Source organism: Kwoniella shandongensis, chromosome 1, assembly GCF_008629635.2.
Source record: "Kwoniella shandongensis chromosome 1, complete sequence".
In the NCBI taxonomy this organism is placed as follows: Eukaryota; Fungi; Basidiomycota; class Tremellomycetes; order Tremellales; family Cryptococcaceae; genus Kwoniella; species Kwoniella shandongensis.
The window spans coordinates 598,621-624,229 of NC_089287.1; the positions used below are offsets into that span (position 1 = coordinate 598,621).

The 25,609-nt window shown below is 50.4% G+C and overlaps 7 protein-coding genes across 7 annotated transcripts; 3 read left to right on the plus strand and 4 right to left on the minus strand.

Annotated features, from left to right (window-relative positions):
- Positions 1–11: 11 nt before the first annotated feature.
- On the minus strand, positions 12–3,961 carry CI109_100219 (uncharacterized protein; the record flags this gene model as incomplete). Its single annotated transcript, XM_032007369.1, has 21 exons — positions 12–187; positions 263–301; positions 357–397; positions 495–616; positions 688–785; positions 845–1,610; positions 1,661–1,783; positions 1,836–1,975; positions 2,031–2,055; positions 2,105–2,145; positions 2,196–2,256; positions 2,317–2,466; positions 2,517–2,702; positions 2,752–2,868; positions 2,928–2,981; positions 3,036–3,059; positions 3,119–3,133; positions 3,191–3,331; positions 3,398–3,557; positions 3,615–3,717; positions 3,775–3,961. The coding sequence occupies 21 exons, from the start codon at positions 3,959–3,961 to the stop codon at positions 12–14; spliced, it is 2,769 nt and encodes a 922-aa protein (XP_031858370.1).
- An 859-nt stretch (positions 3,962–4,820) lies between these two features.
- Positions 4,821–11,347, plus strand: CI109_100220 (uncharacterized protein; the record flags this gene model as incomplete). The annotated part of the gene is made up of 6 exons (XM_032007368.1): positions 4,821–5,243; positions 5,296–5,587; positions 5,649–10,268; positions 10,322–10,464; positions 10,523–10,961; positions 11,028–11,347. 6 exons carry the CDS (start codon positions 4,821–4,823, stop codon positions 11,345–11,347), a joined length of 6,237 nt encoding a protein of 2,078 aa, XP_031858369.1.
- A 436-nt stretch (positions 11,348–11,783) lies between these two features.
- Positions 11,784–12,717, minus strand: CI109_100221 (uncharacterized protein; the record flags this gene model as incomplete). Its single annotated transcript, XM_032007367.2, has 3 exons — positions 11,784–11,909; positions 12,002–12,305; positions 12,641–12,717. The coding sequence occupies 3 exons, from the start codon at positions 12,715–12,717 to the stop codon at positions 11,784–11,786; spliced, it is 507 nt and encodes a 168-aa protein (XP_031858368.2).
- Positions 12,718–12,856: 139 nt separating this feature from the next.
- On the plus strand, positions 12,857–17,631 carry CI109_100222 (uncharacterized protein; the record flags this gene model as incomplete). Its single annotated transcript, XM_032007366.1, has 11 exons — positions 12,857–13,264; positions 13,368–13,818; positions 13,878–14,462; positions 14,516–14,579; positions 14,645–14,811; positions 14,873–14,914; positions 14,970–15,026; positions 15,085–15,203; positions 15,257–16,183; positions 16,263–17,491; positions 17,565–17,631. 11 exons carry the CDS (start codon positions 12,857–12,859, stop codon positions 17,629–17,631), a joined length of 4,116 nt encoding a protein of 1,371 aa, XP_031858367.1.
- Positions 17,632–18,269: 638 nt separating this feature from the next.
- On the minus strand, positions 18,270–19,412 carry CI109_100223 (uncharacterized protein; the record flags this gene model as incomplete). Its single annotated transcript, XM_032007365.2, has 1 exon — positions 18,270–19,412. The coding sequence occupies one exon, from the start codon at positions 19,410–19,412 to the stop codon at positions 18,270–18,272; it is 1,143 nt and encodes a 380-aa protein (XP_031858366.2).
- Positions 19,413–20,437: 1,025 nt separating this feature from the next.
- On the plus strand, positions 20,438–21,269 carry CI109_100224 (FK506-binding protein 1; the record flags this gene model as incomplete). The annotated part of the gene is made up of 6 exons (XM_032007364.1): positions 20,438–20,455; positions 20,561–20,621; positions 20,703–20,784; positions 20,980–21,062; positions 21,128–21,187; positions 21,247–21,269. The coding sequence occupies 6 exons, from the start codon at positions 20,438–20,440 to the stop codon at positions 21,267–21,269; spliced, it is 327 nt and encodes a 108-aa protein (XP_031858365.1).
- Positions 21,270–22,508: 1,239 nt separating this feature from the next.
- On the minus strand, positions 22,509–25,551 carry CI109_100225 (uncharacterized protein; the record flags this gene model as incomplete). Its single annotated transcript, XM_032007363.1, has 14 exons — positions 22,509–22,626; positions 22,687–22,756; positions 22,813–22,915; positions 22,980–23,006; positions 23,065–23,108; positions 23,173–23,372; positions 23,427–23,658; positions 23,723–24,053; positions 24,112–24,255; positions 24,308–24,501; positions 24,588–24,784; positions 24,885–24,987; positions 25,268–25,330; positions 25,401–25,551. The coding sequence occupies 14 exons, from the start codon at positions 25,549–25,551 to the stop codon at positions 22,509–22,511; spliced, it is 1,977 nt and encodes a 658-aa protein (XP_031858364.1).
- Positions 25,552–25,609: the final 58 nt, after the last annotated feature.

The window sequence follows — 25,609 nt, forward strand, 5'->3', positions numbered from 1 at the left end:
CCATGCTTATCTCATACCCTCTCCCGCTCCGGGATGTATCCAATCAAACACCCTTCCAGCTTTTTGAGATGTTTCACCTCCTCACTCCCATCATCAAAGCTATCCAAATCACCCTTCACTATCGCATCTACCACTTCCTCGCTCCGTAGTGCTTTAGTGGCTTTTCGGAATTCGGTGATGCGTCGTGCTACCGATTAAGAAACCATTAGCCGAGTGTCATGGTACATACTGCGCCAAATACGCCTGGAGCTGAGGGACTTACCGTATCCTGCCGGATCGTTTCGAGAGGTGTCTGCGATGTCTGAGAGGTCACTAGTCAGCTGTGATGGCTTGTCGAGGTACACCGGCCAGCTCACCTCGCTCCATTGCTCTGGCGATGTTGACCAAGACCTTCATTCTGCGACGCGACACGTGTTAGCATATTAAGGATCTGCACACTTCGCAAGCTCCCCCGGGCGAACGTCGGGCGAAGACTTAGGATATGTATAACCCACCGCTTACTACCATTCTCCCTCCTTCCCAAAGCTTTTAAAGCTTTCCTAGCCAGCTCGCCGTGCCCCAGCGCACCTCTGAGAGCCTCTGTCATGCTGGTCACTGACGCGTCTCGAGCCTGCTTCTGATATGGTGCACATATGTCAGCTTCATCTACACTGTGTGCGTAAGACGCAAGAAGGTATTTGCACTAACCGTTATCAGATCACATCGGACTTTGTTCGGAGACTTGATGATGGGCGGTTTGAAGCCCCCTGTCCCTGCTGATACTTTCCGATACTTGAGAGGTGTCACTGAGCATGCCATTTAGCTCTTCTATCGGACCAATGATTTCGTACAGGCGCAGACTGACCATTATCATAGAAGGCAAAAGGACCAGATCCTCTAACCGGATCTACACTCATCAACATCCTCTCCGCTTTCATCCTCTGCTCTTTCGTTAACTTCAAGTCCGAACCCGTTCCCTCCTCCGAGTCATTCAAATATGTAACTCCTCTCGCAGGAGTGACCATTATGACGGGGGAAGGTTCTCTACGTCTCTTGTTGTGAGCGAGCGTGCTGGGTCCAGGATCGCCACTTGAGATTACCGGATTGATCTGCAATACCCTGATTGGCCGTTCTGCAGATAGATGTCGCTCAAGACGAGGAGTCGGGTCGATCGATCGGGCAGCTGGTCTTTCACTCGAGGTGGGAGCAGAGGACAGACTCGCCGTGGTGCGTGGCGCCGACAAAGTCTTGTGGGTGGAAGTTGGAGCAGAGGATACTCGACTGCTGCTTGCGGGTACGATCGGCGTGCGGTGACTTGGTAACAGAGGAGTGGGTGCGCTCTGTTGAGCAATTTCTGGAGACGGTGAGAGAGGGTCAGGTCGTACAAGCCTTTCAACTACCTCTGGCTCTTTCGCCTCCCCCTCATCGAAGCCATCACTGAACATGAAGCCATCTGCTCCATGAAACTCGATTAGCGAATTTGGTATCGACGTGACGGACGATCGGCTAGCTGGCCGTTTGGTCGGCGGATCTATCACTTCTATTTCTTTCTCTGGGATTGGGGAGGCTGTCGGTACATCCTCGGTCAGGCGATAGGCGGCCATCGTCACAGCTGCTGGGTTCTTGCACACCTGTGTAATGTATCAGCCACAAGATCGACCTCGGGCAGCGTCACACTCACATCGCACATATTCTCACAATATGCCTTTTTGATGTTCGGATCCCTATCGTCAATCTTCTCGCCGAAATAGTTGCAGATTCCGATGTGTCGACATTTTCTGGCTCGCTCAGCGTAGAATTGCAGCTGCAACAACGCTGTCAGCTGTAGGCGTCGTTGCACATGATGGTCCGCTTACAGATTTGAAGCTATCCAGCGACGACGACCTCGGCGAGACATCGTCTGCGTTATCTTCCTCCGCCAATCGAGATAGCCGCTTTCGCTGCTTGGCAACTTCCTGCTCGACCAGCCCACGGAGTTTGGCAGCGTCCTCTCGTGCTACGAAGACGGGCATGAGTTTTCCTTGTTCGCGACATGCATTCAGACAGCTCACAATAGTACATAATACAGTGTGAGATCTAGAATGGTCGTCAGATATCGGTCGACCAGAACGAATGCATCACTCACATGACCATCTCGACCCGCTCTGCCAGTCTCCTGATAATAGCCTGCATTAATCAGAAGTCAGCTAGAGCCATAACAAGCTCAGCAGACATACCTTCGAATGTCTTCGGCATGTCGTAGTGTATCACATAACGAACATTGGTTTGATCAATGCCCTACCGATGTCTAATTAGCTTGAAGCTCGGTGGAGTTGCCTGCCCGGCCGGTCCGCTCACCATGCCGAAGGCGATAGTAGCCACGATGCATTCTATTGTCCCCTCTTTCCATCCTTGCATCGCAGCGTCTTTCTCCCATTTCTTAAGACTTTTGTAGAACGGACGAGCGCTAATACCCCTCTGACTCAGGTGTTCGGCAACCTCCCAACACTGAAGCTGAGTCAGTACCGAAAAGCGGGACAGATTGTGGAGAAGCTCACCGATCGCGTTGTTCGACAGTACACCACGCCCGTCACGCATGGACGATCGATTCCGTTATCACGATTTCTTCTCTCAGCTTGAGGACGGTAGCCTTCGATGAAATTGGCGATATCGTCCACCTTGTCTTGCGGCTGTTCCACCTCTTCTTGGTCGTCGTCACCACTGCCGCCGCCTTGATAGCGGACCTTGAGATGCCTTAGCATCGATTCGGTACGCATCATTGGCACCACTCACCTCGTAGAAAAGATTTCTCCTGTTGAAAGGCATAACCCATTGTCCGTAGCCTCGCTTGATCCGCAGACTCTGAATGATATCCTTCCTTACATCATGGGTGGCAGAGGCGGTGAGAGCCTGAACGGATAATCGGTCAGGAGCAGCAATACTGATTGTTGCAGTGAGAGCAAACTCACTGTGATAGGTATGTCGGGGTACCTCTCTCGAAAAGTTCCCAATTCTCGGTAAGTCTAATAATCTAACAGTCAGCTTTGTACCAGCGATGACGATGCAATCCCACCCACACCGCGGAAAGTGTTCCCCCATTCCTATGACATATGGTTCATCAGCACAACAAAACTCTGGATGCGTATGCGACACAACGCACGGTGATCACATGTGCCTGTGGAAGTAATGCATCAGTGACATCCTGCCGTCTCGGTAACAGCACATGACATACCTCGTCAATGATCAATCGCGCAATCTGCCTCTGCCTGTGGGCGATATCGAACATGATCTTCTGTCTTGGACTCAGCAGCATCTCAGGAGTGAGGTATAACAGCCGGATCTCTGGATGTCCCATCTTCATCTGTCTCTTGATCTACAGGTGACATTTGACGAATATCAGTGCTTTCACATCATTCGAATAGAAAGAAGGAGAACCTACCTCATCCTTTTCTTCCTGGGGACTATCTTCATTCAGCTGAGCGACTCTGATACCCTTTTCCTGTAGAGTCTTGACCTGATCATGCATCAATGCCTTGAGTGGTGATACAACGATCGTGACCCCGTGGTCGATGGTGATTGCAGGAAGCTGAAAACATAGTCTAGGTGGTACAAATCAGCTGTCGATCTTTCCCATCTTCACATCTTATGCAGCTTACGATTTTCCCAGACCTGTTGGAGCTACAACGATGAGATCGCATCCTCTTAGAGAATCCGTACAGATCTCCAATTGCGGATGTCGGAAATCTTTATGTCCAAAATCTGCAAGACATCAATCTCAGTTACTCGTGCCTCATGATCACAGTAACGCATACTCACACTTTTGCAAATTCCTCTGTAACGCTGGAGGACCCTCCTGCGGTGAGATCGTCCTCTTCCATTCCCTCTTCGTTGGTCTGAAGTTGTTACGAGCGTACTGCGTCGAATTGACAAGGTTCGGATAGGGTAGTTCGGCAGGTGTGGAGGGCGGTAGGTCGATGTTGCGGGTCAGCGTGGTCATCGCCATCTTGACCACAAAGGCTAGGTCGGTAAGAGTCAAGATTTTTGCTTCGGCACGAGCATATCAAGATGAGGTGGCTCCTTGTAAAGATGCCAAAGAAATATTTAGTCGACAAGAAGTGTTGTTGAAACAACAAAAGTAGAATAGCAGGATCGGATGCAGTTCAAAGTAAGTTGACATCACCTTTCGAAGCTGGATCCAAAACAGTCGCGCGGTCCTCGCCGCCGGCTATCAAGAAGGTGAGAAGGGTGAAATGTATTAGGCACGTACGAGCTGCTTGCTGAAGACGACGCGTGTGATTACGTACGACTCTTCTCCACGCGCAGCGGTCAATAACGTCAGGAACCGAGTTTCATCCAAATACCAAAACAACAAGAAGTTTGGTTTGCGAAATCAATCAACACTCATTACATCAACAAACCACGTCTGGCTCGTCTTGATATCTGCCGTAGTTACAAGACTTTCCAACCCACAGGTAAGGTGACTGGGAGCTCAAGGAGGAAGGTTATCGTAGACAAGATCAGCAAGTGAGTGAACTCGGGATATAGGGATAGGTAGCGACCTTGGGTCCAGGAGGTCTGAGCGGCCTGGCGTCAACGCAAGGTTGTGAGAGGTTGCGTCCCGTGCTTCCTAATACTACTGTCACTCAACATGCCATGTCTATAGACTCACTGACGTATGACTGCAGGAGCATATTAGCGCACAAACATATCCAGCATCTCCGCATAATCATTTCGGTGCGAACAGTCTCCCAGGACATCCATCTCCCCGCGAGGTATTATGGTCGCTGACTGATAACCCTCATAGACACGATCCATTCTTGGTATTCACACACTTTCACGTATTCTAATCGATACCGGGCGTCATGGACGACCCATTTGCTGGTCCTGCGCTAGGCGCCATCCCTCGTCAGCGCTCTCGACCGAACCTCCAACATCCCTTACCTGCCCCACCTTCTTCCCGTTCACTCGCAGCGATGGACCGTACCCCTTCCCCTCCACAGCGTCGTCGGCCATCGCCCGAGCTCACAGCTGATGCTCTTCGTCAACATCTACAGAGTCTCTTAGAACAGAAGAGCTCGCAATTGCAGATGCTGGGTACCATGGGTCAGGAGATGGTGAAACAACAACAGGAGTTGGAAGAGAGAATAAGAGACTTTGAGAGCGCCGATTCGGATGTTGGAGACGATATCGGTGTAGAGACAAAACAGAAGCTACAAGAACTGGATGAAGCCATGAGAAGTTGGGAAAATCAGAACGAAGGAATGATGCGAGAACTAGGTGGCAAGGTGAGTAGTGCGCCACAGTATTGGTGATGTTTCTGAGCCCGGTCACGCATAGATTCCCGAAAGTCTGGACACATCGGCCGCGGCTGTTGCATCGCCGACGAAAGGTGCCAATGGAGCTGCTCCGAGTACTCTCACACGACGTCAGCGAAACGCTCAACACCGCACCCTTGATATGGAATTCGCCACCGAGATCGGTCAAAACCTGCTAGTCGAGGTGAGAAGACTTCAGTCCCTCCTGAGCGAAAGGGACCGAGCCATCGAGAAGTTCACCGAAGAGAAGGAGAGCTGGGAGGTGGAGAAGCAGAGTATTCTCGGAGCAGTCCGTTCCGCTGAGAGCAGTGTTGGTGAGTCGGTTGGGATTGGGAGACTGAGCTTTTCACGAAGCTGATCAAAATAAATGCTCAGAACGATACAAGGAAGAGAATTGGAACCTGGAAGTCAATCTTCAAGAACTGCGCACATCCTTGACAGATGTCCAGGATCAGCTCAAGAAGTCAAACGCTGAACAAGCTCGTCTCACCAAGACACTCGTCTCTGCTCGAGAGGCTGCTGAGTCGTACAAGACCGACGCGGAGAAGAATGCCCAAGCCATCGAAGAGCTCAAGGTCAAGCATGACACCGACATGGCTCAATTTAGGAAGACCACTGCGGGCCTCCAACGAGACAAGAGTGATTTGCTCGGCGAACTCAACGTCGAGCGACAACGACGAGTCAGTGCTGGTAGAGGTCGACTCTCTCGAGGTCTTAGTGCCAGCCCTGGTATGCTTGGACCAAATGGCGTCGAGGATGATGACGATGACGATGTCTTCGCGGCTGGAAAGGGCGGTTTAAGTCCCACGAAACGAGGGCCAGGGTTTGATGCCAACGACAATGCTCTGTCACCCTCTCAACTATACGAATCCGATTTTGATTCACCCAACCCGACTCCTTCTAAGCCATTCCCCCGATCACCTCTTGGTGACATGTACGTCAATGAGATCGATGAGTTGAGAGACAATCTTGCCAAGGCTCAGAAGGAGATTGAGGCATTGAGGGAGGAAAGGGAGAGATCTCGATCAGACACGATTACTAAGCTGGACGAGTTCGGTGTGCGAACACCTGGAGGAGACTGGGAAGAAGACGAGTCAACTGTCGGAGTCTCTGGCCGCGGTAAAGGCTCCACAAGAGGACGTCGAGGTGGACGAGGCAGGGGCATCGCAGCGAGTATTGGACGAAAGCTCGGTTTCAATCGAGTCCCTTCGGGTCTCAGCACCCCCGGCGACAAGAGCTTCAATTCCGCTAGCTCGGGGACACCTGATCTCCTTCGAACACGAGGAGTTTCCGGCAGCCCAGCACCATCAACACCTGGAGGTGAAACCCTCGGCCGTGCTCTCGGTCATGCTGACAATTCGATGGAGACGCTCAACTCACCAACCTTCACATCTTCGACCGACAGTCTCCACCGTGCTGGCTTCATGCAGCCCGCCACAGCGCTCGCGGATGAGATTGGTAGCGAGATAGTTTCTGCGCCCACAGTGGAGTATGTGGATGCGGCAATCATGACGGACGACTGGGAGCCTGAAAAGGTCATCGTGCCTTCGACTCAGCTCACCGCCTCCGGGAGTGCCGACTCCAGTCTCGAACCTCCTCAACTGCTCGCGACTGCTGCCAGCCAGTCGTCTGTTGGTGGTTGGGAGCTTCAAACACCCACGAAATCCGTCTTCGGTGGATCAGTTGCACCCCAAGCGGAGTCAACTCCGCCCAGCATTGTCGGTGACACCACCCCAACGAAGAAAAACGTTCCCCTTCCTATGCCAAGCCGGCTTCAGAACGTCTTCACCCGTTCCGACTCCATGGAGGACGGACTTTCCACCACCACCGATGCTGAGACGGAATATGACGATGCTCGCGAAACAGTCGGCACTCTCACACCATCACAATCACACTCCGACTTCCCTACCGACACCGAAGCTTACCAGACTGGTCAAGATTGGCGTGGAGAGTCCAGTGCGGACGAAGATTCCGATGATGGTGAAGGTCGAGAACGAGAAAGAACGGTCCGAATTGCCGGACTTGGCGTGGTTGGCGCTGCGGCGGGTGGATGGGCGGCGGCGAAACAAGCACACAAAATGCAGAGCAGGGAAAGAGTCGCCCCTCCTGCTCCGCCCGCAGTGGTGGAGCGTATCGTCGAAGTACCAGTGGACAGGATCGTTGAGGTTGAGAAGATCGTGGAGGTACCGGTGGACAGGATCGTCGAGGTCTTGAAGACTGTGGAAGTACCCGTGGAGGTGGAGAAGATCGTAGAGGTGGAAAAGATCGTAGAAGTCGAGAAGAGAGTTGAAGTTCCGGTCGACCGCATTGTCGAGGTCGAGAAGATCGTGGAAGTTCCGGTGGACCGAATCGTTGAAGTGGAGAAGATTGTCGAAGTCGAAAAACGAGTCGAAGTCCCAGTTGACCGCATCGTCGAGGTCGAGAAAATCGTTGAGAAGATCGTCGAGGTACCAGTGGAAGTGGAGAAGATTGTCGAAGTCGAAAAACGAGTCGAGGTCCCAGTCGACCGCATCGTCGAGGTCGAGAAGATCGTTGAGAAGATCGTCGAGGTACCAGTGGAAGTGGAGAAGATTGTCGAAGTCGAAAAACGAGTCGAGGTCCCAGTCGACCGCATCGTCGAGGTCGAGAAGATCGTTGAGAAGATCGTCGAGGTACCAGTGGAAGTGGAGAAGATCGTCGAGGTGGAAAAGATCGTTGAAAAGATCGTCGAGGTCCCGGTCGAAGTTGAGAAGATCGTGGAAGTCGAGAAGATTGTTGAGGTCGAGAAACGGGTCGAAGTTCCTGTGGACCGTATCGTCGAGGTTGAAAAGGTTGTGGAGAAAATTGTCGAAGTACCCGTCGAAGTCGAAAAGATCATTGAAAAGGTCGTCGAAGTCGAGAAGATCGTCGAAATCCCAGTCGTCAAAACCATCGAGGTCCCCTTCGAGAAAATCGTCGAAATCGAAAAGGTTGTGGAAGTCGAAAAGATCGTGGAAGTCCCCGTCGACCGCATCGTGGAGGTGGAGAGAATTGTGGAAGTAGAGAAACGAGTTGAGGTCCCTGTCGATCGGATCGTCGAGGTCGAGAAGATCGTTGAGGTCGAGAAGATTGTGGAAGTGGAGAAGATTGTGGAGGTTCAAAAGCGGGTCGAGGTACCAGTCACGGTGGAGAAGATTGTAGAGGTTGAGAAGATTGTCGAAAAGATCGTCGAGGTCGAGAAGCCTGTGGAAAGGATTGTCGAGGTCGAACGAATTGTCGAAGTCCCCAAGATCGAAGAGAAGATAGTCGAGGTCGAGAAGCGAATCGAGGTGCCCACCATTGTGGAAGTTGAGAAGATTGTGGAGAAGATCGTCGAAGTGCCCAAGGAAGTCGAGGTGGAGAGGATCGTTGAAAAGATCGTAGAAGTGGAGAAGAGGGTGGAAGTCCCTGTTCATGTCGAGGTAGAGAAGATCGTCGAGAGAATCGTGGAGGTGGAAAAGCCTGTCGACAGGATGGTCGAAGTCATCAAGGAGGTTGAGGTCGAGAAGATTGTTGACAGGATCGTCGAGATACCCAAGGAAGTTGAGGTCATCCGCGAAGTGGAAGTTGAGAAGATCGTCGAGAAGATCGTCGAGGTCATCAAGGAGGTCGAGGTGGAGAAGATTGTGGAAGTTCCCGTCGACAGAATAGTGCAAGTCGAGAAAATCGTCGAGAGGATTGTGGAAGTGCCAGTGGAGGTTGAGAAGGTCGTGGAAGTCGAGAAGATTGTCGAAGTGCGCGTGGAGGTGCCGGTCGAGGTCGAAAGGATCGTGGAGAAGATCGTGGAGAAGCGAGTCGAGGTGCCGGTTGAAGTGGAGAGGATTGTTGAGAGGCGGGTGGAAGTACCCGTGGAGGTCGAAAGGATCGTTGAGCGACGAGTCGAAGTACCTGTTGAAGTTGAGCGTATCGTGGAACGACGAGTCGAGGTGCCCGTGGAAGTCGAGCGTATCGTCGAGAAGATTGTTGAGGTTCCCACACCCGCTGTGAGGGCTGTACACAACGATACGAGCAATCAGACCGAACACTCCGGCTCCTCATCTCTTCTTGCTCCAACGCCCGATATCGGTCTCGTCCGTGTCTCACCTGGTGCAAACTATGATTTCCTCAAAGCTCCTCCTGCACCCGGCGCGCTCAAGAACGGCCGACGTGTGTCGGCTGAGAATCTAGCCATTCTCGCGACCTCTGGGCTACCTGCGACGAGAGAGCTTGGATCTCCAGTCACCATTGATGGGCTTCCGCCATCTTCGCCCACAGAAGCTGGTGTACCTGATAGATCAAGACCGCCTACTATGAACCTGCCCCCACCTCCTTCGATGCCACCTCCGACTAACACTACCAAGCGAATGTCGACTGGACCACCGCCTCGACCTACTTCGCCCCCTCCTGACGACTTGCTTCACCGTGCCACCACGCCCATCATGCAGATGAGCAGTCGACGAGTCTCGCGTACTGCTCCTTCCTCGGCCGCTACCGCTATCCGAGTGGCCACCGGTGACATGCCACCGCCCTCGTCGACATCACGACAACCATCTCGAAGCAGCTTCAGAGCACCTCAAACCACTCATAGTACCCCTGTGAAGGATCGTGATCCATCATGGCTTCAAACACGAGAGAGTGTCAAACGCAGAGCTCACAAAGTTATCCCGTCTACCGCGTCTGGAAGCTCGAGCATCATCTCTGCACGGGAGCACGACCAATTTGACGGCCATGATCGCAACCCATCCCTATCATCTTTTGACAGTTACGGAGGAGCCGCATCTCAAGCTCCTGCAACTAACACGGCGGCACATGGATCGACTGATCCATCGACTATCCATGCCATTACTCAGACTATGATCGGAGAGTACCTTCACAAGTACACGAGAAGGACGGTGGGCAAGGGACAGAGCTCCAACAGACATAGAAGGTTTTTCTGGGTCCATCCTTACACCAAGACACTTTACTGGAGCTCGGAAGACCCGGGAAGTAGCAGAACATCAGAGAGCTCTGCGAAGAGTGGTGAGTGCGGCGATGCTTATCATTTAACAAAGCTGATCTTGTGCTATTGTTAGTCTTTATTTCCAGCGTGAGGTCTATTGACGACTCCAATGTCCAACCGCCTGGTCTGTTCGCGAAGAGCATCATCGTTGCGACGCCGGGTAGAGATATTCAGTTCACTGCGCCGAACAAGGAGCGCCACGACCTGTGGATGGCGGTGAGTGCATCTCTCGACTCAGCGTATTGGCACATAGCTGATCGTGATATGTTCGCAGGCATTGCAATTCTTGCTGCAACAGCAGAATAGCGAATCGAACGGACTTGCAGACTCGACAATACGACACAACGCCTCACAAACCGCTTTCTCTTCAGGTGGTGTTGACGAACAAGGTCGGTTGCCCACCATTTCCAGATCGCCCATGTCTCTCCGATCTTTCAAGTCCGATCGTCAGTCCTTGAGCAACGTCACTCCCAAAGCTCCTCGAAGTCAAACTTCCATGGGTATCCGACCTGGATCATCGACCATGGGTAAAAGGGCTGGTACTGCCGCTTACGACTACCTGAAACGACACGATGTACCGCAGACGATACATGGTGGGCACAGGTACAAGGGGGCATATAAGGGTGCACCAATTGTGGATGACTTTGATGTGGTCTCGCGAGATGATGGGGATGATTTAGACACCTCGTTCGAGGGTTTGGAGAATGTCCGAGGTGAGTGACTCGCGGGAACAAAACATAGCAAATACTGTGAAGCTGACAAAGTATGGTTTGTTCTAGCTTGTTGTGACGGCGCTCATCTCGTCGGCCACCACCATACACATGATCACCAAGATCCGCCCAACGTTCCCCGAACTCCAGCTCGATCGTCGACCCCTTCTATTAGAGCATGGTCAATGCGCTCCACAGGACGAGCTTCTACCATCGCTTCGAGGATTAATAGGAAACCACCGCCTATTCCGGTCGGCATGACGAATCAAAGTGACGGAGAGAGTATCTTCTCGACGGCAAGGAAGGAGAAGAGGTCGAAATCTGCTATGGGGCAGAGAGACGGGGCGCTCAGCCCAGAGGGGGAAGGTTCGATTAGGAGAGTTTCATAGGGTAGTTGGGAGTGAGCAGGGTTTGATTTCTCGGGTTCATACTCGATTAGCGTTTCGTTTCTTTAGTCTTGTGCATGGACGGTTTCGGATTCATACACATATCTACATAATTATACACGATTAGGCATGCAGGGTTGCTACGTCTCGTTCACGCTTACCATGCCGCCATACGAACGCGCCTTGTCTACCTATTCTCCAGGCCGGTTGGGCAAGCAGGACCGGAGGAAGTGACCAGTTTCGAAGTGACGCGGACACAAGCTCACGGATGCTCAATCGCTTAGTCGATAAGCGTTTCGCACGTTAACAATGGTGAGGGCGGTCTTGACCAAGAAATACCTGTCGCATGGATGAACTCGATTTGCAGCCCCGCTCCGTCCTCCCATTGTCTGGCACTGAGATTTCGTGGATTGTCGTTCGATAGCTGTTTATCGTTTGTTCACGCATACCGGAAATACTCCCATCCTACCCAATTTGCAATGGCAAACCAAGCTGTGACGGGTACGAGTAGCGGGACAAGATACTTGTAATGCGTATCATCGCAGATAGGTCGGATCCACCAGATCTATATGGCGTTGAATCAAATATGAATCAGCTCAGTCCGACCATGGTGACGGTCAACTGAATATCAGCGGTATCACGGAATAGAAGACGTACATGTGCTGGACAGTAGAAGAACGATATTCCCAATAAGAGCGATAGTACCGAGACGAGGAACATCCCCCCGGATGCTAGATACAGTTCTGTCGCGGTGAACTCTCGAAGAGGCGGTGGGGCGAATGTGATCTTGGAAACAGCAGGCATGGCTGTGCTTGCGCTCAACTGTGCGGAATCGCTAGCGTTGTCGTTTGAATCATTCTGATCTCGAATTCGCACGGGATGTATTCGAGTCATCTGTACAGAGGACATGTCGATTATCGCAATACGCACGATGTCTACGCAGTTGTAGGTATCTATGAACCTGGAGCTGTTCAGTTGTGAAGTGGAGACAGAGAGAGGCACATGATGAAACTGACATTTTGGGAACTCGAAATCATTGATTTTGGGTTTGTTTTGAAACTGGACCCTGAATGATGCTACGTGCAACTTGGTGCGATAATCAACGGTGACAATAACAACAAAACGCATCCATCAAACACACTACGTCGTTCATTCGCACATCTTCACACTTCACAACTGGATACTACACAAAGACACACTCTGTACGCCATGCTTAGAGCAGCACCACTACACCTCACTCTTGACGACTAGAAAGCATATAAATATTGCACCAATATATCAAACGCTATAACATACCGTTCAAACGGTGGGGTGTCGTTTCGGTATCGTCTGGGCTTGTAAGAGGGGGGCGGGGTCATAGGTGTACACGACATTAACGACCACTGGAGTTACTCGGACGTTTCATCGGTCACGACAACTTCACTGTAGCATAGACGTGAGTCTAAATCGATCTCGTGAGCCTGAAGGACGTGTTGACATAGCACAGGTCCGACAGAAACGACATTAGCAATCATGACAAGACACAACTTGTTCCACTTCTCACGACATATCCATTCCTCCACGCCACCTGATGTTCCAACCACGAACGACTATGACGATCATGCTGCATCCTCACAAGATGTATCACGAGTACGCACGCGCTTACATGCGCTATTCACACCTGAATCATCAGGCCACACCTCGGCGTCAGAAGGAGGTCCAGGACCCTCGTCGTCTCGCCACTTGCAATTACCGCACGAGGACGGAGTAGGGGAAGATGGGGAAGCGGTGCTGGAAGGTGGAGAGGAGGTCGCCAGATCAAAGACGTATCCCCTTTTCGTCGGGCATCATCTTGGACCAAATGTGGTTGAGCCTCCGAAGAAGCCTCAAAGGGAGGCAATAAAGGTTCTGGTGGTCACTTGGAATATGGGGGATGCACTAGTGAGTTGCGCTCATGTGAATCATCCTCCTCTTCAGCCTCCATCACACACATCGCTTGGCTCATCGGCGGTCTTATACCGATTCACTGATTTTCGTTTCGTAGCCAAAAGGCGATCTGTCTGTCCTTCTTGGCCAAGTCCCACCATATCAAGCTCCGCCTCCTACAGATGGTGTCCCTCAACTATCAATAGAGAACGCTCATCCTTACCATATCGTCGTTGTCGCAGGGCAAGAATGTCCGACACCTAGTGGCGCCCCTCGTGGTCTAGGCGGAGGGTTGATCAAGGGCGTCACATTACGACATAAGCGGGAGTTGAAGGAGAAGGAGAAACAGAAAGAAAAGGAGAGGGAGAAGGATCAGTCAGACGGCGCTGTAGAGAAAGATCACGACGAGACAAGGTTAGGTCTGAAGTCGCCAGACGTGGTGGGAGAGGCGGAATATGAAGATGGAGAATTGGCGAAAACGGGCAGAACGCCGAGTCCAATGTCCCCTCATTCGCCGTTCTTGCATCGACATCCGCAGAATTCCAAAGGGTGGAGTCAGATGTTAGATGGTAAGCCTATGCCATTCGTGCTAATATTGAGTGGAGTGCTGATTTGTTCCCTTGAATAGATTACTTTTGTGGACCTAGCCCCAATAATCGGTTCGAGGGTATCACCAGCTCGCTCAATTCGCTCTCGATTACATCACGCGATTCTCCTATCTTTCCAAAACACCCATCTCATAATTTCCCATCAACCCAGCAACCTTCATTGCTCCGCTCAGCATCTGCACCTATAACACCTACGAATCCCATCGCTATACACAAACCGGTTCTTGGGCCCTCACATCTTAACCTTTCTCCATCGCCTTTAGCCCGATCTTCATCTTCTTTCGATTCGAACGCTACGTCGACATCGTCTTCCGAATCTGGAGTAGGTCAGGACGGAGCCAACGAAGATGGTGTTGGGACGGAGGAGGGCGTCAACGGTCATGACAATGACAATGAAGGTCCTAACCTAGCAGCATCAGGTCGACCCAAAGCTGAATCTCAACCTGTCAAGGCGAAAGTGGAACGGCCGGAAATCGTCATTCCAGTAGATGAAGCCGAGAGAACGAAAGGCGGAAACGGGAGTTATGTCCATGTCGCGAAGGAACGTTTGCTGGGGATGTACCTCTCGATATATGTGTACAAAGGGTGTGAACATCTGATACAAGGTATGTCTCGAAAACCTCGTTCCGAACTTCGTAGCTGACGAACGGTCCTGTAGGCATAGACAAGGATTTTGTCACTGCAGGCTTGGCAGGCGGTCGCGTGGGTAACAAGGGCGGGATGTAAGTCTGCTGTGATATACGGTAGGGCTTCGATTTACTCCAGCTGACGAGCCTTGTCAAAACAGCGGGGTGAGCCTCAAACTGGCCGATCACCGCTTCCTATTTGTGAATTCGCATCTTGCCGCACACACCGGTCGACAAGCGGCACGGCTGGCAAACATCGCCAAGATCAAGTCGGAATTGCGACTAGACTGTTTCTTACCGAAAGATGACCCTAGAGCAGGAGCTGAAGGTGGGTGGCGGACGTAGTTCATGTTCAACCGTTTGGGGTAGCTGACGTTGTCTGTGTTCAGACATTACGGAACGATTCGATACAACTTTCTGGTGTGGTGACCGTGAGTCTCAGAGATGCTGAGTAGCGCCATTGTCAGGAGCTGATAGCTATATCAGTCAACTTCCGCTTGGAACTATCGCGATTACACGCAGACTGGCTTATCGAGCAGAAAAGTGAGCTGTCTGGAATTCTATGGTCCTCCTCAATGGTTAGCTGATATGGTTTACATAGAATATGCCGAATTACTTATGTGGGATCAGCTCAAACTGGCGATGAAAGATCCAAAGACAAACCCGTTTCCTGGATTTGAAGAAGGACCCATCGACTTCCCTTGCACTTTCAAATATGATGTGAGTACAGCATGTTCTCAATGCTACGACTACAAGCTGAAGTGTGCAATCAGGTCTGGAAGTCTGTGCGCACTACGAATCGAGAGCTTCGTCGAACGATGAAAAGACGCAAGTCATCTGCTTCAGCTGTCGCAGTCGATCTGTCTACGAGCGCTACCGTTCAGCAATCACTATCACATGTTCCCGAAGGAAATGACGATTCCGAAGAGTTGGAAAATGATCCCAACGACGAGTCTTGCCTTGGCAACCTACCGCCGACAGGTAGCGACGACGACTCGAACGGCGAAGACGCAAGTATGTCACGTCGATCTTTCGAGTCAAGTCGATATACTTCAACTGTCGGGACTGATATCGGCCAAGAGGAACTGGACGAAATCACCAGAGAGAACATGAACCAACGTAGCCATCGTGCTGCATTAGAAACGGTCATCAAGGAGAAGACGAGACATTTCTTGGGATTGGTCAAGATGGATGGGATTCTGACTCCCTCATCAAGTCACAGGGGAGTTCGACGACGTGCAAGTGTCAAGCGCAAGACTTCGGTAAAGCGGAATCGTTATCCTGAGGAATTTGATTCTCAGTCAAGAAGGACTTCGATGTCATCCTTCGTATCTGATCGCAACGATCAGGATGACGAAGATGAGGCAGAACCTCGACCTCCGCGTAGCTCAGAGGCTAACTCACGACGAATCTTGACTTCGTTGGAGCGGAAGTACGATTCGTCTGGGGGTACCAATGCTTCAGACGATGTGATTCTCGCGGCTCCTGTTGGTCAGACAGATAGCGTATTGACTGGAACGTCCCCGAAGAATGAGAGACAGGGTCTGGCTCGTAGGCTGACTCTCTTGAAGAGGACGGCATCGACCAAATCAGTCAGAGATGGAGGTGAAGAAGAATTGGAGGAAGGGGAGACGAGGTTGGAGGAGGATCATAGAGAAGGAGTGTACGATACTTCCAAGAAACAGAGGGTGCCAAGCTGGGTGAGTGCTCGAGCGACGTTTGGATCCCTCATCTTATTCATACATGGCGTTCATGCTGACAGCTTGTTGTGTGTGTCAGTGTGACCGAGTGCTCTGGAAAGCCCATGTTGAGCCTGATCCTGAACCCGACGATCTTGATGATCACCTAACACACCATCCATCTCTCGATCGGGAAAAGCCTTTCCACAGACTTTCGACGGCATTTGCAAACTTCGGTGGCCATTTCAAGCTACCGATGGGACGAACGAGCTCGATAGAACCTTCGACGGCTGATCGTACCGCCGTGAGATTCCGTCAGGTTGACGACAACCCTTCACCACGCAAGGGACATCCTGAATCTCCTTCCGGTGGGGAGAAACAGACGGCGGACATATACGAGACTTTGGTCGCGTCGCCATCTCAGTCTCCCGGTCTTGATGGTGGGCAACAACCACCTGGTGGGATGATACCTTCACCGAGAAAGGCATCAGAATCGCCTTCTCGCGGAAGATTTGGTCAACCGAGATACCCTATCACTGGGTCCACTTATGGTACACCGCCGAAACTTACGACTCGATCATTTTCCGGCTCTGCGCTGGGCGGGGGAATTCTTAGTTATTCTTCTTCTGCTCAAGATAAAAGAGGGGGCGGTATCACATTCGACAATGCTGCTCTACCAGCTGAAGAGCGGCTGAAAGTCACACTCGCAGCGAATACAGGCTCACCTCGACCGAGAAGCAATTCAGATGTTCTGGCGAGTACGCCAAAACCGGAGCAAGGCGAATTTGCAGGAGACGGTATAAGAGCCCGAAGAGGAAAGACGATTGACAGTCTTGCGATCGCAACGACAGGACTGGGCAGTGCAGGAGCGGATATCACTTCTCCTGCTTCGGGGTCGGCATCGGCCAGTCTGAGGATGAATCAGTCGAATCTGCTAAGTCGACGAACGAGAACGTTGTCTTCTCAATATTCACCTCTGTCTAGTCATTTCTTGCACCCTACTTCAGCTCATCAAGGAACATCGAGACTCGACGCACTCCATCCCCAATCTCCCATAGGACAAGCACATGTGCTCAACGCGTCTTCATTACCTCTGGCCGCAGCTAACGGTCACGGTCATGGTCACGGTCCTCTTCCAATGAGGGATAATGACCGGAATGCTTTCCGACGATTCTTACGCGACTTGCCAGGGTGGCTACATCGTTCGTCAACCGTAGCTGGAGAAAGGACAAGTGGGATTGGGAATGACCATCAAGGCGGAGGTGAAGAGAAGAGGTGGAGAAAGGGTGAAGTGAGGTGTTTACATTATGGCACGATTGATGATGTTGGGTGAGTACGAGTACGAGTTTGAGGTGGTTGTGGGAACCGATAGACAGTTGCTGACAACTCGGTTGGTCTATAGGATGAGATTACTGGAAGGTCGATCGGATCATAGACCGGCGATCTTTGCGGGAGCCGTGTATATCTAGGCGTTAGGGACCTGGACATTTCGACGACGACATGGACAGCAAAATAAGGGAGAATAGACAATCATATAATGTAGAAGGGGATTTAGAATAGATGGTCAAACGACACGTCGTAGTATACTGTATTATATGTTCTGCATTGCATTTCATCTCACCGTTGACCAAGCAGACGATAAGTCTCCTTCAGCCAAAGCACCAAGACGGCGTGTCACGTATGTCACCTACTGAACTCGACTCATTGACCCAGATTGGAAAATCAAGTTGTCAACAGACGATACCTGTGACTTCTAATGCTGATCTGTGTAGATAACGTGCGACCCAGTCAAGATCAGTCGTTATTCGTTCATACTGTATATATACTTTTGATATATACTAGACTATTGCGTGAGGCTCATAAAAGACATGCTATGATAATATGGGTATGATATGCTATATCGTCAAGGATGAAGCAGGACACAGAACAATAAATGTAAAGAAGGAGATCATTGTCAAGAAAACTCAAAGGTGGTCAAACTAGCGTGGTTGTGGTTGGTAGGTGTTCTTATACTATGCTGCGTAGATTATCGTCTCTTTCATTCGTGGTTATGAATATCGTCATGGTCAGATCGTCAAGTCGTCAGGTGAACTTCTATCGCTGTTTACTACGTCAGCCAATTCCAACTCTGTACACAGCTAATAAGAGGCGGTCGTCGTCTACTCACCCTCTGCGTCTTGAATCCCTCTGGTTCGTCACCGCCTGCTCCATATGCTTCGCTAACATCCACCAACGCTCCGTCCGCTTTCACTCCCAATCCTTTCCCCTTCGGACCCGTCGACTTTTCTTCGGTCGAAGCGAAGACCGTGGTCGTGGTCATACCAAATGTCTCACTATCCATTATCCGAGCCAATTCTCTCCCCTTCTTCAAGGTCAACGTCCCTCGTCCATCACCTAATAGACTCTCCACTCGTCGTTGTTGTGGAGTAGTATTGGTGAATCGTAATGGGGATAGGGTGATTGTCGTCGTCGATGATGCCAAAGAAGAGGTTCTTGAACGTGTTCGCGTAGCTGGGGAACCGTCGCTTGGAGGAACATTCTCCTTATCAAATACACCTCCCCCAGCAGCAGCAGCAGCAGCAGCAGCAGGAGAGAGATGGAGATGGGTGGTGGATGGTGTGGTGCGATTTCGCTTCAAGGGAGATTCACCATTTGTCGCTCTTTGACTTTGATTTTGACTTTGACGTGTAGACGTTCCATCTTCTTTCTGGAGGCTATCTTGGTCTTTTGTTCGGACTCGAGGAGCAGGATCAATAGGTAATGGAGATAACAGATCACGGGTCCGTTTCGTCGACAGGGTGGATTGGGATAATGATAATGGTTGGAGCTTTCGACTAGAAGTGTGTTTAGTCGACGTCTTGGTAGTTCCCAACGGAGCATCATCAGAGAAGATTTGGAGTTTGGATTTCGATTTCGACTTGAGCTGATCAACTTTCCCATCCACCACGAAATCATTCTTCGTCTGCTTCAACGTATTAATATCGTATTTCCCAGTAGATCGGAGCGAAGTAGTCGATGTACTTGTGATCGCTCTAGGTTGGAGTGACGATAACGCTTTTCTTTGTGTAGATGATCGTTTGGTAGGTGAAGTACCGGTACCGCTCGAACCTTTTACAAGTTTCGCTTTTGATGTCGATGAAGAGGCGGCGGCAGAAGAAGAAGAAGAAGAAGAGGTGGTAGATGGAGCTGCACGATCTGGCGAGTCGGCATAGATGGCAAAGATTGCACCTTTCTTCTTGGTCACGGGCATCGTGGAGTCGTGTCGCAGTTCAAGTGGTTTGATGAGCTTTGGTGATGAGCTTTGGTTTGGTGTAGGGAGCAAGGGTTAATTGATTGATTTAGATTATGCGAACGGGACGGAGCGGTGGCAATAGTCTATCTATTCAAGAAGTATGATCAAAACCAATCAAGTGTAGTGTAGTGTAATAGACCCAAGAAGATGGCTGAAGAGTAGTAGCTACAGCGTTGCAAGAAATGATGACTATGATTGTGATTGTGATTGATGTTCTGTCTTTACTCCAACTTTGTCTCCAAACATGAGCGCAGTCTGAGTACTCCTTACCTTCTTTCACCCTTTCACACCAAGTGAAGTAGCAAAAGTAGTCATCAGCCCGTTCCTTACCACCACTACACAAACCACGTGGACCACCACAAGTGAAGTGCATAAACAACGCGAAATGAGGGGCCACAGGGTGACAAAATCAGCCGCGTAAATTATATCGCCGTATAATACCGGTCACATGGTGATGGGGATCTGGTACGACGTGGGATTATTTGGGAAATGGGATGGTTATCAGATCATATTACAGCATCAGTCTGGTAACGTATTGTGGCGTGAATCTTCAGTGAGGTGAGATGGAAGGGTGAAGGCATCTTATGCGTTACTTCCCCTCTGTCAAAGCTTCATCTGCATTACTATACACCATGCATCGCATTGCCCAGACATACATCGTCTCAGGTGGTTGACTGAGACACAATGGAAGACACCGCAAGGTCTCCAGGATGTATCAAGCCTGAAGTCTCCTCTATACTTTCAAGTGCCACATCTCACCTCCACATAACTCCGCCTCCACCTTTCGATTACACGTCTCTAGCGTCCCAACTCGTCACTGTCCTCCTAACGGACACCACTACCCACCATCACTCAACCTTGTTTCATCTACTTCAACTCTCCTTTCTACTAATTGATTATATATGTCAATGTTCAGATCCCTTCTGACCACTTCAACTCGATCTATTCGTTCCACTCGAAACTTTACTTCTACAGCTATCAAAATGGGTGTCACTGTTGAGGTGGGTTTCCAACTCGACACCATCTTCTTGATCTCACTTCACCGAGATAGAAAGAGATGTCCTTTGCACGTGCGTGATTACTGACTAACAGGGATTGTTTGGTAGACTATCTCGCCCGGAGACGGCAAGAACTTCCCCAAGCCCGGAGACCAGGTTGCCATCCACTGTGAGTGGCACCATTTCATCAACTGGTGAACAGTGTGATTATATCGTGACCAAGCTGATCAACGTGATCTGACTTGAACAGACGTTGGTACCCTCCTCGACGGTTCCAAGTTCGACTCGTCTCGAGACCGTGGATCTCCCTTCACCTGCAGGATCGGCCAAGGGTGAGTGCGATTTTGAGATCTGTGTCTTTTACTTCCTCTTCGAGACCGACGAGCGCATGAAAATCGTCAACGATGCCTTGATCCTTCATGGCTTGTCATGTGTGCTCCTTTCCTTGCCCCAATTCTCCTTCTAGCCATGTTTTGTTACTGTTACGCTCGTGACAGCCACATGCTAATCATGAACCCACACCGCAGCCAAGTCATCAAGGGTTGGGACGAGGGTGTTCCCCAGCTCTCCATCGGACAGAAAGCTAACCTCATCTGCTCCCCCGACTACGGTGAGTGTTAGCGACCCATACACTTTGATGCGGATGCGAGCTAAATATTTCGTTTACCTCCATAGCTTACGGCGCTCGAGGTTTCCCTCCCGTCATCCCCCCCAACTCCACTCTCAAGTTCGAGGGTGAGTCTTAGCTTCTCTCCTCTATCCATCTGAGTTCAAAAGCTAACGTTACGCTATAGTCGAGCTCCTCAAGATCAACTAAGTTGTTCTCATAGGATGAACAACGAGCTTGTGTGAGGAAGGAATGGATAGCAGGAAAACAAGGATGGCGAAGCAGTAGTAGAACGTAGCAAAAAGATGAATGTGCGAAAGTAAAACTTCATCCTCCATTGCGCTGCTGCAACAGCTGAGAACGAAAAGTCAACCTTGAACGTGATTGACTGGATGTGGTCCACATCGTGTCTGTCTGTCGAGTAGACTTCAACATACATGGAGGCTTCTGATCCCGGTTCACTGCTACGTGTGCTCGTTGTGCTCCTCTCTGATGAGCCTCCACTCCTGAAGTCCGCTTGGGATATACTGCACGATCCGTTTTGTGTTAATCCACCCTCGGCCAAAAAGGCGTTTACGTAGTTCAAGTCACCGTTGACTGAACATACAGTAGTCCAACAGCTCCGGACAGCTATGTAGGACCCAGGACCCTCGTGAGGTCAAGTTACGATGCGTTCAGGGAAAGTTCAAGTGCAAGCGAAGCGAAGCGATTTTCACGGAAGGCAACAGTCGTTCCCTTACCTTCCCTTCGCTCTCAGTAGGTAAGTCACCTTGACAGTGAATCGATTCTGACGAAGGCCCACACGTCCGTCCGCTTCACTTCCTCTCCCTCTCCTTCTAGACCCTACCGTACCCTCTCTGCTCGATAGGTAAAAAGGAAAGGTCGATTACTCGACTCTTTCTTGTGATCCCGACCAGGCTCGAACTGGCGACATTGGACTAGACATTCTCTTTCCTAAACTGAGTTTAGAGAGAGGGAATATTAGGTCCACATGATAACCAACTACATCACAGGACCGTCGTGAAGACGAGAAAAACCCAGTTTGAGGTGTTCATGAATGAAAGAAATGAACGATTTGGTCGATTTAACGTCGAAAGCATGTGATGCCTTTTTACGCACGGACTTTTTTCCATGCACGGACCTTTTTAACGCACGGACGTTATGGTCTGTGCGCAGGATGCATTGATCGATCAAGTGTCCCATGGTGAACGTTCAGATGGCCAACCAGTAATAATTTTGGATTGAATGCGGGATTCCATCAGTACGCTAACGCCCGCACACTTGCTATTGATTTCTTGACGGTGCACGGACATCGACGCCTTTTCAATCCTTAGGCGTCACTCCTACAGTGGGTCCGGCTTGTAAGGGCAAACTGATCGATGACATCGAAAGTGCATCTGGTTCATGCAATCATGCCTGCTTCCTTTTTCCTTTGCTATTGAACTGCGTCTACTCTACTGTTATACTAGTCATAGTGATCTCGTCAAACGGCTTGTCGTTCTTATCCACCTTGACATTTTCAATTTCCGTCACAATATCCAACCCGCCGACAGCCCTTCCGAATACGCTATTAAGTTGATGGAAATAGATCAGCTTCACAGTGTCACTGCATGATTATCGCACTCACGTGTGCTTGCCATCCAGCCATTGACAGGGTACAGTCGTAATGAAGAATTGGGATCCGTTGGTGTTAGGACCTGCACTACTGTCAGTGGATTTTCTTTTCCCTGTTACGACGCTGCAAGGTACCCACCTGCGTTGGCCATTGACAGAGTGTATGGCCTGTCGTGTCTCGCTTTAGTCGAGAATTCATCCTCGAATGTTCCGCCCCAGATGGATTCACCACCAGTACCATCCTGTATGAGGACCGCAATCAGTATCTGCCGTTACTGACCGAGGCGTACACAAGACCGAACAAACCTTGAATGGATCACCACCTTGGATCATCTGGAATGAAATGGTCAGCTGTATGTACACCACAGATGTGTTGGGCAGCTGCACTCACAAATTTCTTGATGACACGGTGGAAGATTGTTCCGTTGTAGTAACCTGAAACGAGCATATGTTGATCAGCTCCATGTATCACACACTGTTCCAGACCCTGATAACCCACCATTCCTCGCATGAGTGATAAAGTTCTCCACAGACTTTGGTGCGACATCCGGGAACAGTTGTATCGTGATATCGCCCTTTGTCGTATGAATTGTACACTTCGTAGCTGATGGTCTGGCTTTCTCCTCGACGGGAACAGCAACTGTTTGTTCTTCTCTTGTCGGTCTTTCGTTGAACACATCTCGGTCGCCCTTGCTCTCCCTAATTGAGTTTGGGTCAGCAAACTTCCCATTCCGCTACATCTGGACGGCTCACTCTTTATCACTTTGACCGAACAAGTAGAATCTCTGCTTCTTGTACGCCGTGGCAAAGAGATGAGGATCTCTTGAGGCCTTGTCTTGCAACAAGGGATTCGCTGAAGCCGCCATTTGCAATGTCGTCACTCCCTTCTTGGCTGGTGCACCTTGGTACAAGGCCAAATTCAAGAATCGCAAGGTCTCGTCTTTACCCAGAACTCTAGCGACCTTGTTCGTGACCGTGTTGACGACTGTCCGACGAAGAGAGTCAGCTGTCTGATGTAAAACTTGATAGAAGAAGGTTTGAAACCTCACCCTTGATCCCCAGTATAGTTGGGTACAGTACAAAGTTACCACTCTCATCCCATACTGCATTTGCAGTCCTCAACATCCCACCAGGTCCACTCTCATTTTGATCCAGCTCCCTCTCAACAGCTAACCGCCTTCCGAAATCCATATCATCGAGCTTGTACACCGCTGTACCAGCCTGCTGCATCTCGATAACCGCTGTCAGGGATTCATCGTATGTTCTGGTAAGTTTCCCCGTGAGGAAGTTGAAGATGTGGACTGAGCGAGAAGGTAAGGCAAGGGTGACGAAGTGCGACGAGTTGGGAGAGAAAGTGAGAGATGTGGGTATGGTTTTGGTCTACAAGCACGGTGGGATCAGCATCGCTTGCGACGTTTCTCGCCAGAAGCTAGCTCACCTTTTTGAAGTGGAAGAGATCGGTAGATGATTTATACTGCCATAATCCAGGTGCGGAAGGTAGTCCCCATGGCTCGCTAGGCTGCCAGTATTCAACGAAACCATCCTCGTCCGCTGAGACTACACAGTCGTATTTGGCAGTGTACTTCATGGAAAGTGAGCGACTCCTTCGGCTTCACCACAAGCTTCACACTCACCACCATCAGATGCACTGGTGCTCTGTGTACTTTCCCCAGCTCATATAGCGGTGTTCCGTCTCCCCTTCCGTCGTATATTCTGATGGCGGGACTATTCATGTCGGACACTGCTAGAAGTGCTTGACCTGCTCCTGGTTCATGGACCCAGCAACATGTTTTGGGGGTGTAGGGGAATTTGAGGATGTTGATCATGTCTGCGCGGAAAGGAGATCAGTATATATATGGCAGGAAGACAACGAGTATGCACGCAAGGGCGGTATAGGACGGAGAGTCGACTTACCAAAGTTAACCACATCGAAGACTCTCCCTTCTCCTCCCTCTGATACGGTCGCAAACAGCTTTCCATCCTCACTCGCCGATACTCCCACAATAGCTTTCAGCGACGCTCGATAATGCTTGACGAACTCAATCCCTTGATCTTGTTTCTTCCACAATTTGAGATGACCGTCGATCGATGTTGTGACGATGAAGTTTGTTCTGCGCGATGTACAGGCGTCAGCTATTCAAAAGCACTATAATGCCCTCTGAGAATAACGGTAAGAGGGGGGGGGAGAGAGACGACCGAAGCGCTACTCACCTTGTCATGGTCACTGTGTTTAGCGGTTCACGATGCATGAAAGACTTGTAATATCGATCTGTGTCCGGTAACGACGCCAGATAAAGCTTCTCATGGTGCAGGACTGTGAGTTTGATTGGGCCATATTAGCTCTCTCTGCATCCAGCGTGCTCTGCTTCATAGCTCCGTCCTTCGTTTCATGCGGAGTACAAGTCGAGCCGACGAAAGTCGGTAGAGCGTCACCATTTTCCAACAAGCGCAGCTCCCATTACGAACTCCTTCTTATATCCAATTCTACCATCTAACACCATCCTTTCGCTGAGCCCTGCTCAATCCACTATCTACCCCTCCAGACTGACGGACTTCTCGCACGACCATTACTTGATATTGACAAAACCACTCACCTGCTCGCTTCTTCTTCTTTCGTCCATTACTGACCACTGCCCCTCCATCACCTGGCATCGGACCTTAGCAATACAGTACACGCATCAGCTCTAGCTCCTTCTTCACCTCGAGAAGTCTGTATGCTCAACGCACCTATTTCTTCATCTGACGAATCGTCAACGTCCGCAGGTGGCATCTCTGGTATGTCCCCATTCCCATTTCCATTTCCATTAGGAGAATCGGATCCGTTCCGTGTACGTTTTCCGAGCGTTGAAGATGGTCCGGCTGCTTCTGAATCTGACATTGTGGTGTGTATTGTGCAATTCCAGAACTGGAATTGAGAAGCGTTGTAATTGTCGAAA